The sequence below is a fragment of the Xenopus tropicalis genome, chromosome 9 (genome assembly GCF_000004195.4).
Source record: "Xenopus tropicalis strain Nigerian chromosome 9, UCB_Xtro_10.0, whole genome shotgun sequence".
Taxonomy (NCBI): Eukaryota; Metazoa; Chordata; class Amphibia; order Anura; family Pipidae; genus Xenopus; species Xenopus tropicalis.
The window spans coordinates 90,261,267-90,274,301 of record NC_030685.2 but is presented as its reverse complement, the minus strand read 5'-3'; the positions used below and the strand labels follow the sequence as shown (position 1 = coordinate 90,274,301).

At 52.5% G+C, this 13,035-nt stretch overlaps 1 protein-coding gene across 1 annotated transcript in view; it reads right to left on the bottom strand.

Moving 5' to 3' along the window:
• Window positions 1–69: 69 nt before the first annotated feature.
• cep70 (centrosomal protein 70kDa) overlaps window positions 70–13,035 on the bottom strand; it is a 14,241-nt gene continuing 1,275 nt past the window's right edge. The window contains 18 exon segments of the mRNA NM_001045622.1: window positions 70–194; window positions 826–905; window positions 1,090–1,204; window positions 1,448–1,616; window positions 2,576–2,725; window positions 2,809–2,979; window positions 3,103–3,201; window positions 3,283–3,394; window positions 5,298–5,375; window positions 5,490–5,578; window positions 5,713–5,815; window positions 6,135–6,194; window positions 6,310–6,485; window positions 7,112–7,292; window positions 7,523–7,646; window positions 8,342–8,441; window positions 8,667–8,689; window positions 12,907–12,954. Of these exon segments, the coding sequence (NP_001039087.1) occupies window positions 130–194; window positions 826–905; window positions 1,090–1,204; window positions 1,448–1,616; window positions 2,576–2,725; window positions 2,809–2,979; window positions 3,103–3,201; window positions 3,283–3,394; window positions 5,298–5,375; window positions 5,490–5,578; window positions 5,713–5,815; window positions 6,135–6,194; window positions 6,310–6,485; window positions 7,112–7,292; window positions 7,523–7,646; window positions 8,342–8,441; window positions 8,667–8,689; window positions 12,907–12,925 (1,914 nt within the window). The 5' untranslated portion in view covers window positions 12,926–12,954 and the 3' untranslated portion in view covers window positions 70–129.

Sequence of the window (13,035 nt, the reverse complement as noted above, 5' to 3'; positions counted from 1 at the left end):
AAGTGCAAATGGCGCACGGAGGATTTGCACAAGGACGGAAGGTTCTGCTACAAGAAACAGTTGTGCCAATTCTTAATAAATATATTTATTAATAAAAAGTCATCTGTATAAACAACACCCCCCCCACCGCTAATGTGCCACTTGCGCCTTTAGTCTGCGCACCTCCGGCAGGATCTCATCCAATTGGTCAATTTCTGAAACGTAATAAACAGAGAAATAAATATTTGCGGGGGAAATAAAAGTACAGCTACCAGTAATACTGACTGTACATCCGAGGGGCCAGTGTGGCCCTTGAGCTCAGGAGCTGATAAACCCTTTTCCATCCCATTGGGTGGGGGCAAATCTCTTTCCCACCTCTGGGGCAGTTATTGTGTTGCTGCTCTGTGCTGGGGGTAATGTGGGCACGCCTGGCATACCCCCCAGCCAGGGAGGGTCCTGCTGGGCATGCCTGGCACACACATGCCCCCCAGCCAGGGAGGGTCCCGCTGGGCATGCCTGGCACACACACACACCCCCCCAGCCTGAGAAGAGGGTCCCGCTGGGCACGCCTGGCACACACATACCCACCAGCCTGGGAGGGTCCCTCTGGGCACGCCTGGCACACACATACCCACCAGCCTGGGAGGGTCCCGCTGGGCACACACATACCCACCAGCCTGGGAGGGTCCCGCTGGGCACGCCTTGCACACACATACCCCCAGCCAGGGAGGGTATATCCTGGGGGCGCCACATGTACCCAGACTTGCCCCGGTAGGAATTAGAATGTATTTATAAAGCACCAACCTACAGCGCAGCCCTGGACAAGTAGGGGTTAAGCAGACTTACCCAGGAGGTTCAGCAGGGCTTTTATTAACCCTTCAAATGCTGGAAAGAATTCCTCGTGCTCCTGGATCTTGTTAATGACACTGTAAGGGAGAAGATATTGGGGTGTCAGTCTGGTTATATACCCCCCCCCCCCCCATGGCACTGCGGGCACCGTTCCACTGTCTCCCTGTGACTGCCCACCCAGTGTAGTGGCACAGTGACCCTCCCACAGCGCCAGTGTGTGATTGGGCGGCGCCACTCGCAGAACCCGGGGAGATCTCTCACCTGTCAATGTCCAATGTGCCGAGGATTTGCTGCAGCTTCCGGCTGTCTCCGCCCTCGTGGTCTCGGCACAGGCGCCACACGCCATTAACCACCGCGCTGGAGGAGGCAACGCCATCTGTAGGGAAGGTGATAGGTCAGCCATGCCCGGTGCCCCCCGTGTGCTGTAATAAGGATCATCAGTCTGTGCTACTTCAGAGATAATCACATTGGTCAATGATCAGCCAATGGGCAAGGGGGTGAATGGCGGTGCCCACAAGCCTCTACCCCACCTTTGCCATTTAGGGTCTCGGGTCAAGAGAAAACAGGATTTTCCACAGTGAATAATAACGAATAGGATCCCAGTTATACAGATCATTACCGATCCCCAGGAGGCAGCACAGGCTCTTCATCATGTTGCTCAGCTCCCCCAGTCTGCTGTACACCTCATTCATACGGGGGTACACTCCGCTCAGCGAGGGCGCGTCGAACAGCTTCTGGAAGTGCGAGACCAACGCCAACAGAGTGTGTGGGGAGAGACTGCCCGGGGCCTGCAGAGACAGGTAGAAAGGAGATCTCACCATCAGCATAGGAAGGGGTTCCTTACTGTAAGGGCAGTCAGTTTATGGGATTCCCTACCCAGAGAGGGGGAATGAGTGATACATTGGGGGTGGGGAGGAAAGGGGATCTCACCATCAGCATAGGAAGGGGTTCCTTACTGTAAGGGCAGTCAGTTTATGGGATTCCCTACCCAGAGAGGGGGAATGAGTGATACATTGGGGGTGGGGAGGAAAGGGGATCTCACCATCAGCATAGGAAGGGGTTCCTTACTGTAAGGGCAGTCAGGTTATGGGGTTCCCTACCCAGAGAGGGGGAATGAGTGATACATTGGGGGTGGGGAGGAAAGGGGATCTCACCATCAGCATAGGAAGGGGTTCCTTACTGTAAGGGCAGTCAGGTTATGGGGTTCCCTACCCAGAGAGGGGGAATGAGTGATACATTGGGGGTGGGGAGGAAAGGGGATCTCACCATCAGCATAGGAAGGGGTTCCTTACTGTAAGGGCAGTCAGGTTATGGGGTTCCCTACCCAGAGAGGGGGAATGAGTGATACATTGGGGGTGGGGGAAAGGGGATCTCACCATCAGCATAGGAAGGGGTTCCTTACTGTAAGGGCAGTCAGGTTATGGGGTTCCCTACCAAGAGAGGGGGAATGAGTGATTCATTGGGGGTGGGGAGGGAAGGGGATCTCACCATCAGCATAGGAAGGGGTTCCTTACTGTAAGGGCAGTCAGGTTATGGGATTCCCTACCCAGAGAGGGGGAATGAGTGATACATTGGGGGTGGGGAGGAAAGGGGATCTCGCCATCAGCATAGGAAGGGGTTCCTTACTGTAAGGGCAGTCAGGTTATGGGGTTCCCTACCCAGAGAGGGGGAATGAGTGATACATTGGGGGTGGGGGGGAAAGGGGATCTCACCATCAGCATAGGAAGGGGGTCTCCCAACAACTGACCTGCTTTTGGCTCTCCACATCCTCAATCATGGAATCCAGTAGAAGCTGCAGATCCTCCACTCGGACGCTGGCGGGGCCCCCGGGTACCGGGCTGGGCAGGGGGTGGGGCAATACCTTCTCGCTGAGGTTATGGAGAGACCGGTACAGTTCCTGCCCAAATGCAGATAATCACATGGATCTGATATTTACACAACTCAACGCCCCATTGGTTCTGTGGGGACACGCCCCCTTACCTTGAGGGACAGCAGCTGCCCTGCCCACATCTCTATGGTTGGCAGCAGATGCAAAAAGTCTGACTCCTCCCTGGGATCGATGGCGCTACTCCCGGGACCTCGGGAACTGCCCTTATACAGGAGCTGGGGGGCCTGGGGGCTGCTGAGCAGCGAGCGGATCCCACTCAGGATCTGGGGGGGAGGGGAGAGAGGCTCAGTGACTCGTGCCATTTGGGGGGCAGCCCAACCTCCCCCCCCTCCTCCGCCAATTGGCAGAGGTTCTGCTTAGTGCCAGCCCCAGGGGGCGGGGCTTACCCTGTGTAACTTGGCGCACGTTTCGGCCTCTCGCACTTTAGCGGAAGAGACAGGAACAAGATCCCTGAGATCCCGGACGCCGAGCTCCCTGCAGATTTCCTGATGGAGAGAAAAGGGTTAAATTAACTGTTTGAGAGATGGAAATATAAAGTTCTACTGATGTGCAAACTGGGCCCAAACCTGTAGGTACCGCCGGCACTCGTCTGTTGGGAGCTGATCCACATCCTCTACCCTGGTACTGGGCGGCGCCGGCGCCTTCCTCTCATTCTTCTCTCGCATCGTCCCACGGAAACTGTAGCACAGAGACACAGTGACCCAACTGGGTACCCCCGGCCCAACGGAACCAGCCCACACTGATGGGAATGTGATAGGGCCCTTAGATTGTAAGCTCACTGGGGCAGGGGCTGATGGGAATGGGATAGGGACCTTAGATTGTAAGCTCACTGGGGCAGGGACTGATGGGAATGGGATAGGGACCTTAGATTGTAAGCTCACTGGGGCAGGGGCTGATGGGAATGGGATAAGGCACTTAGAGTGTAAGCTCACTGGGGCAGGGACTGATGGGAATGGGATAAGGCACTTAGAGTGTAAGCTCACTGGGGCAGGGACTGATGGGAATGGGATAGGGACCTTAGATTGTAAGCTCACTGGGGCAGGGACTGATGGGAATGGGATAGGGGCCTTAGAGTGTAAGCTCACTGGGGCAGGGGCTGATGGGAATGTGATAGGGGCATTAGAGTGTAAGCTCACTGGGGCAGGGACTGATGGGAATGTGATAGGGGCATTAGAGTGTAAGCTCACTGGGGCAGGGACTGATGGGAATGTGATAGGGGCATTAGAGTGTAAGCTCACTGGGGCAGGGACTGATGGGAATGGGATAGGGGCCTTAGATTGTAAGCTCACTGGGGCAGGGACTGATGGGAATGGGATAGGGACCTTAGATTGTAAGCTCACTGGGGCAGGGACTGATGGGAATGGGATAGGGACCTTAGATTGTAAGCTCACTGGGGCAGGGACTGATGGGAATGGGATAGGGACCTTAGATTGTAAGCTCACTGGGGCAGGGACTGATGGGAATGGGATAGGGGCCTTAGATTGTAAGCTCACTGGGGCAGGGACTGATGGGAATGGGATAGGGACCTTAGATTGTAAGCTCACTGGGGCAGGGACTGATGGGAATGGGATAGGGACCTTAGATTGTAAGCTCACTGGGGCAGGGGCTGATGGGAATGAGATAGGGACCTTAGATTGTAAGCTCACTGGGGCAGGGACTGATGGGAATGGGATAGGGACCTTAGATTGTAAGCTCACTGGGGCAGGGACTGATGGGAATGGGATAGGGACCTTAGATTGTAAGCTCACTGGGGCAGGGGTTGATGGGAATGGGATAGGGACCTTAGAGTGTAAGCTCACTGGGGCAGGGGCTGATGGGAATGAGATAGGGACCTTAGATTGTAAGCTCACTGGGGCAGGGACTGATGGGAATGGGATAGGGACCTTAGATTGTAAGCTCACTGGGGCAGGGGCTGATGGGAATGAGATAGGGACCTTAGATTGTAAGCTCACTGGGGCAGGGACTGATGGGAATGGGATAGGGACCTTAGATTGTAAGCTCACTGGGGCAGGGACTGATGGGAATGGGATAGGGACCTTAGATTGTAAGCTCACTGGGGCAGGGGTTGATGGGAATGGGATAGGGACCTTAGATTGTAAGCTCACTGGGGCAGGGGCTGATGGGAATGGGATAGGGGAGTGTAAGCTCACTGGGGCAGGGGCTGATGGGAATGAGATAGGGACCTTAGATTGTAAGCTCACTGGGGCAGGGGACTGATGGGAATGGGATAGGGACCTTAGATTGTAAGCTCACTGGGGCAGGGGTTGATGGGAATGGGATAGGGACCTTAGAGTGTAAGCTCACTGGGGCAGGGGCTGATGGGAATGGGATAGGGACCTTAGATTGTAAGCTCACTGGGGCAGGGACTGATGGGAATGGGATAGGGACCTTAGATTGTAAGCTCACTGGGGCAGGGGCTGATGGGAATGGGATAGGGACCTTAGATTGTAAGCTCACTGGGGAAGGGACTGATGGGAATGGGATAGGGACCTTAGAGTGTAAGCTCACTGGGGCAGGGACTGATGGGAATGGGATAAGGCACTTAGAGTGTAAGCTCACTGGGGCAGGGGGTGGGACGCACCTGATGTTGTTCTGTCGGAGCAGTTTTTCCAGTTTCCGGACCTGCTGTTTGTAGAGTTTCAGTTCCCGGGGGGCGGGTCTGTAAGGACCGAAGGGGGAGGGGCAGGAGAATGACATGAGATTTATGAGAAATGAACCCACAAACTGCCTGTCACATGATCCCTCATTTCCCACAATCCCCTCTCAGGCTGACCTGGCCTCTAGCTCTCGCTGCAAGTTGCAGATGTCTCGCAGGAGCTGCTCTCTCTTCTCTTTGGCGTCTCTCATTTGTTCCTGATACGACTGCAGGGAATGAGATGGTTACTGATTGGTTTAGGGAGTCTCCCCCCCCCCAAACCCTTGTACCCATAGAAAGATTAGGGGCCAATAATAGCCAATCCCGTGCCTCCCCCACCCAGGGACCCCCCCGCACTGACCTTCAGCAAAGCTCTGTAATTGGGAGTTGTATCCAGATTTAGGGGTTCCTGGGAGTACTTCCTGTCCCTGACTGACACCTCCACATCGGCCATCTTGTATTTCCTTTATATAGAAACGGACACGTAACTCCCGGTGCCACCGGATCAGCCAATCCCAAGGCTGGGAACCCCCTGCTGCAGGGTACACACTCACTGCCCAATGGGAAGGACAGGAAGCAGCTAAGGCTCCTCCCATGATGCTTTGTGGTTTTATAGTAACAGCCTTGGGTGCCAGATACTGCGGTCGGGCCCTAGGGTGCCCCAGTTTGACAATGAAGAGGCCCCTCCCTCTCCCTGTAGGGTGCAGAGTAACAATAAGGGGGCAGGAAAGTACCCCATACAGTTACCCACATGATCAGCAGTAACAGGAAGGAATCACTTACCTGAGCTCTTTCTGCAGCTGGGTCACCTGACCCTCATATCCACCAATGATATCCAGTATCCTGCAAAGTAACGCAATACAGTTACTGCCAGCCACAAGCAGGGCGGCGCTATGGGCAGGGCACCCCGGGGGCAAATCCAAAATCTACTGAAGGGCAAAACTAGATTTCCACTCACTGCTGGTCCGTTCCATTATTGTCGCGGGGGAGCCGGCTCAGGAGCTGCAGGAAGGTTTTCCTCTGAGCGGCCCCTCTCCTCTCCTCTGCGCTCTGTGCCCGGGAGAGCTGCTCCTTCAGTTGCCCCACCTTCTCCTCCAGTTGCCCCAACTTCTCCTGCTGCTTCTGGCACTGCTCCTAGCACAGGGCACGGGGGTCTCATTTACTGTGGGAAGGGGGTCTGCCCATTGCAGGGCCTGGCAGGAATGGCACACAAACACAGGCAGGGAGCACTGGTAGATAAGTGGGTGGGACACAGGGGCATACAGGTGGGGGGCACAGGTAGGTAAGTGGGTGGGACAGAGGGGCATACAGGTGGGGGGCACAGGTAGGTAAGTGGGTGGGACACAGGGGCATACAGGTGGGGGGCACAGGTAGGTAAGTGGGTGGGACAGAGGGGCATACAGGTGGGGGGCACAGGTAGGTAAGTGGGTGGGACAGAGGGGCACAGGTAGGTAGGTGGGTGGGACAGAGGGGCACACAGACACAGGTGGGGGGCACAGGTAGGTGGGTGGGACAGAGGGGCACACAGACACAGGTGGGGGCACAGGTAGGTGGGTGGGACAGAAGGGCACGCAGACACAGGTGGGGGGCACAGGTAGGTAGGTGGGTGGGAGAGAAGGGCACACAGACACAGGTGGGGGCACAGGTAGGTAAGTGGGTGGGACAGAAGGGCACACAGACAGAGGTGTGGGGCACAGGTAGGTAGGTGGGTGGGTGGGACAGAGGGGCACACAAGCACAGACGGGGGGGCTCTGCGTTACATTGGCCGCCTGTTTCTCCTTTAGAAGCTCCGCCACTTGGTTCTGCTGCTGTCGGGTCTTAGAGATAAAATCGTCCTCCAGATCCCGGATTTTGGCTTTGACACTGTCCAATATGTTCTGTAGGTCAGTGGCCCTCTGCTCCTGTCGGGCGGCCCGGCCCTGCTGCTGGCGGGCATCCTCCCTGTGTGGGGCACAAACACCAGTGACTCAGCTAACTGCCCCGTGTACTGCCCCCTAATGGCATTTGCTCAGCACTGCGCCCTCGTATTAATTTAAACAAGTTTTCCTTATTAGTAAATGAGCGGTCGATATGGGAGTTTGTTCCATTTAGAAAAACAAACTCAAATTCAACTCAGAAAGGGTTAATAAGCCCAATAAGGTAGAACATTTAGCAGGGTGCCCCCCCCTTACTTGAGTTGGTTATTGGACTGGATGAGGCCGTGGATCAGGTTCTGCCGTCTCTCTGTGTCCTGTACCAGGGATGTGAGTGCAGAGGTCACTGCCAGGGAAGCCTGATGGTCCAACAGAACCGCCCCTGAGGAACATGGGAATATCAGCGCAATGTGCTACATTTACTTTGGTGCCTGCGTGGTCTGCCCCTTAACCCCTCATATTCCTGTGGTCCCCACATATATGTAACTCCCACGTGGTGGCGCCATACTCCCAATCTGTACCCCCCCCCCATTGTACATTTCAAGCGCACCCCAGCATTGGCATGGCAACACTAAATGCCCTTCTCTGCCCTGATGCCCCACAGGCCTATTCATTACGTTGCAGCACCTCCCATTTCCTAATCACAAAGCCGCCAATCAGTTTCACTCTATTGAGATGTGACAAGTTGGATTGGGAGAGGAGGGAACTATATATATATATAGCCATTAGGGGGCAGTGTTGCACACTGTTATTATTAGATTCATTTTGTATCCTATTGTTTTAACACTGTATCACCACTAGAGGGCAGGGCTCTGTATGGATATATAAGAATACATATAATAGAATATACTTTGTGAGCTTGAGAAGAACCCCTCAGGGCCCAAACCATTGCTGTATCTGTGCCATATGTGAAATAAAGGCAGTTTTGTGAGTATGAAATGGGAGGAGCTTGAGGGTATGTGGGGGGGCACATCTTGCTGCGCGCACCCCCTTTACAAGTTACTAACACGGGGGCTGGGAATCTGATTGGAAACTGGACTTTGCCCTGGAACCTACCGGGAGTTAATTACCCCTCACCTGAGAGACTGCCCTTGTCCGGGGCTTTGGATACACTGACAGGGCTGCAGCCGTGACGCTTCAGAATTCTGTTAATGTTCTCCCACTGGGCCAGAACCTCCTGTAACCGCCCGGCCCGTGTAAAGAGACAAGCGCAATGGGTTAGGGACAAACCCAGCAGCCCCCCCATCTCCCGCAGCCCCCCCATCTCCCGCAGCCCCCCCTCTCCCGCAGCCCCCCCTCTCCCGCAGCCCCCCCTCTCCCGCAGCCCCCCCATCTCCCGCCGCCCCCCCCATCTCCCGCAGCCCCGCACCCCACAACAAGCAGATGTCTGTCAGTCATTTACCTTGAGTGGATCTTCCTCTGAGGCTGAAGGAGAAGAGTAAATGAGAGTTTAATGGACTCAATTCATTCAGAGATTATTCCCATTTATATAATATTAATATAAGAAGTGTGAATGTGAGTGAGAGATAGTGTGAGTGAGAGATAGTGTGAGTATGAGTGAGTGAGATAGTGTGAATGTGAGATAGTGTGAGTGTGAGATAGTGTGAGTGTGAGTGAGAGATAGTGTGAGTGAGAGATAGTGTGAGTGAGAGATAGTGTGAGTATGAGTGAGTGAGATAGTTATCCGGCACTGACTGGAGTAATGGGGGGGCTAAGTCAGAAACAGCTAGTAGGTTTGTAAATATGCTAAATGACAACTTTTTATTTCAGGCGGTTCAAGAACCCACTAGGAATGACTCTATTTTGGACCTGGTGATTTCTAATAATACTGAACTCATCTCTAACATTTGTGTGGGGGGGCATTTGGGGAACAGTGATCCCAACATGGTCTCCTTTGAGATAATGCTGCAGAGACAGCGCTATAAGGGGGTAACTAAAACGCTCAATTTTAGACGTGCAGCCTTTGCCAGTATAAGGGCATCTCTGCAATGTGTCAACTGGGAAAGGCTTTTCATGGGGTTAGGCACAGAAGGAAAATGGAACATCTTTATAACATTGCTTTGTAGGTATACACAACAGTATATCCCCCTTGTAAGCAAGGAGAGGCATCGCAAAGCAAAACCCTTATGGCTGAATAAAAGAGTTAGTGTCGAGGTTGGTAAGAAAAAACGTGCTTTTAGGGCATTCAAGTTAGCTGGGGCAGCGGGGGCTTTCATCAGGTACAGGGGGGCAAATAAAGCAGCAAAAAAGCTATCAGGCAGCTAAAATAGAAATGGAAAGGGATATTGCAGCTAGGAGTAAAAAGAATCCTAAATTATTTTTTAATTATGTGAATAGTAAAAAAATGAAGCAAGAAGGGGTGGGAACTTTATTATCACGGGGGGGTACGTTGGTTGATGAAAACGGGGAAAAAGCTGAAATTTTGAACTCTTATTTTCCATCTGTCTATACATCTGAGGAGCCAGATAATGAAGGCTTCCCTTGTAATATGCCCAGTTCTAGTAATTTAGCTACTGGCGCATGGGTCACTCGGGAGGAAATTCAATAGAGACTTGAACATGTAAAGGGAAACAAAGGTCCAGGGCCGGATGGGATTCATCCCAGGGTATTAAATGAGCTGAGCGCTGTGATTGCCAAACCTCTTCACTTAATTTCCCAGGATTCATTGGGGTCTGGCATGGTGCCGAGAGACTGGCGGATTGCTAATGTGGTGCCGTTATTTAAAAAGGGATCTCGTTCTCAGCCTGAAAACTATAGGCCTGTTAGTCTGACATCAGTAGTAGGAAAGCTTCTGGAAGGGGTAATAAGGGATAGGGTACTTGAATACATTGCAGTTCACAATACTATTAGTTTGTGCCAGCATGGTTTTATGCGTAACAGATCTTGCCAGACTAATTTAGTTGCCTTTTATGAGGAGGTGAGCAGGAACCTTGATGCTGGAATGGCAGTTGATGGGATCTACTTGGACTTTGCTAAAGCGTTTGATACAGTACCTCACAGAAGGTTAATGATCAAATTAAGGAATATTGGCCTAGAACATAATATTTGTAATTGGATAGAGAACTGGCTGAAGGATAGATTACAAAGAGTGGGGTGAAATGGAACATTTTCTAATTGGGCCAGTGTGGTTAGTGGGTACCGCAGGGGTCAGTCCTTGGGCCTTTGCTTTTTAACTTGTTTATTAATGCCCTGGAGGTGGGCATAGACAGTACTGTTTCTATTTTTGCTGATGACACTAAATTGTGCAAAACTATAAGTTCCATGCAGGATGTGCCGCTTTGCAGAGCGATTTGACAAAATTGGAAAACTGGGCAGCAAACTGGGAAATGAGGTTCAATGTTGATAAGTGCAAAGTTCTGCCCTTTGGTAGAAATAATATAAACACAAACTATCTACTGAATGGGAGTGAGTTGGGGGGATCCTTAATGGGGAAGGATCTAGGGGTTTTTGTTGATAACAAGTTGTCTAACGCCAGGCAGTGTCATTCTGTGGCTACTACAGCAAATAAAGTGCTGTCTTGTATAAAAAAGGGCATTGACTCAAGGGATGAGAACATCATTTTGCCCCTTTATAGGTCCCTGGTAAGGCCTCACCTTGAGTATGGGGGGCAGTAACAGTGAGTATGGGGGGCAGTAACAGTGAGTATGGGGGGCAGTAACAGTGAGTATGGGGGGCAGTAACAGTGAGTATGGGGGGGGCAGTAACAGTGAGTATGGGGGCAGTTACAGTGAGTATGGGGGGGGCAGTAACAGTGAGTATGGGGGGCAGTAACAGTGAGTATGGGGGGGCAGTAACAGTGAGTATGGAGGGGGCAGTAACAGTGAGTATGGGGGGCAGTAACAGTGAGTATGGGGGGGCAGTAACAGTGAGTATGGGGGGCAGTAACAGTGAGTATGGGGGGGGGCAGTAACAGTGAGTATGGGGGGGGGCAGTAACAGTGAGTATGGGGGGCAGTAACAGTGAGTATGGGGGGGGGCAGTAACAGTGAGTATGGGGGGCAGTAACAGTGAGTATGGGGGGGGCAGTAACAGTGAGTATGGGGGGCAGTAACAGTGAGTATGGGGGGGCAGTAACAGTGAGTATGGGGGGCAGTAACAGTGAGTAATGGGGGGCAGTAACAGTGAGTATGGGGGGGGGCAGTAACAGTGAGTATGGGGGGGGCAGTAACAGTGAGTATGGGGGGGCAGTAACAGTGAGTATGGGGGGGCAGTAACAGTGAGTATGGGGGGGCAGTAACAGTGAGTATGGGGGGCAGTAACAGTGAGTATGGGGGGGCAGTAACAGTGAGTATGGGGGGCAGTAACAGTGAGTATGGGGGGCAGTAACAGTGAGTATGGGGGGGGGCAGTAACAGTGAGTATGGGGGGCAGTAACAGTGAGTATGGGGGGGGCAGTAACAGTGAGTATGGGGGGGGCAGTAACAGTGAGTATGGGGGGGCAGTAACAGTGAGTATGGGGGGGGCAGTAACAGTGAGTATGGGGGGGGCAGTAACAGTGAGTATGGGGGGGGCAGTTACAGTGAGTATGGGGGGGGCAGTAACAGTGAGTATGGGGGGCAGTAACAGTGAGTATGGGGGGGCAGTAACAGTGAGTATGGGGGGCAGTAACAGTAAGTATGGGGGGGGGCAGTTACAGTGAGTATGGGGGGCAGTAACAGTGAGTATGGGGGGCAGTAACAGTGAGTATGGGGGGCAGTAACAGTGAGTATGCAGTGCAGTTTTGGGCTCCAGTCCTTAAGAAGGATATTAATGAGCTGGAGAGAGTGCAGAGACTGCAACTAAACTGGTTAAGGGGATGGAAGGGTTAAACTATGAGGTGAGACTGTCGAGGTTGGGGTTGTTTTCTCTGGAAAAGAGGCGCTTGCGAGGGGACATGATTACTCTGTACAAGTACATTAGAGGGGATTATAGGCAGTTGGGGGATGTTCTTTTTTCCCATAAAAACAATCAGCGCACCAGAGGTCCCCCTATAGATTAGAGGAAAGGAGTTTCCATTTGAAGCAGCGTAGGTGGTTCCTCACGGTGAGGGCAGTGAGGGGGTTGGGGAATGCCCTGCCGGGGGATGTTGGGTAGGGGGTTCCTCACGGTGAGGGCAGTGAGGGGGTTGGGGAATGCCCCTAGTGATGGGGTAATGGCAGATTCTGTTAATGCCTATAAGAGGGGCCTGGATGAGTTTTTGAACAAGCAGAATACCCAAGGCTATTGTGATACTAATACCTACAGTTAGTACTAGTGGGTGTATATATAGTTTATGTATGTGAGTGTATAGATTGGTAGGTGTGGGTTAGGGGTGCTGGGTTTACTTGGATGGGTTGAACTTGATGGACACTGGTCTTTTTTCAACCCTATGTAACTATGTAACTACTATAACTATGAATGTGAGATAGTGTGAGTGTGAGATAGTGTGAGTGAGTGAGATAGTGTGAGTGTGAGTATGAGTGAGTGAGATAGTGTGAGTGAGAGATAGTGTGAGTGAGAGATAGTGTGAGTGAGAGATAGTGTGAGTGAAAGATAAACTACAGTTCCCTGTCAGGTCCAGCATACTGCTAACTGCCCCCTAGTGATTGGTGGGTTGAGCCAAAACCCATGGGGAGCCATGTGGTGCCTCATTGGGGTGACAATGTACAGAGTTATAGGGACTCACCCGGTGGGTGCTCTGCCATCTTCTTCTGTGTCCCAGAACCTCTGGCACCTAATGCAGGAAACAAAGCCTGGCGTTAACCCAACAGTGACTCCCTGTCTTATCCCAGGGTACCCCCAGCACCTTGTTACC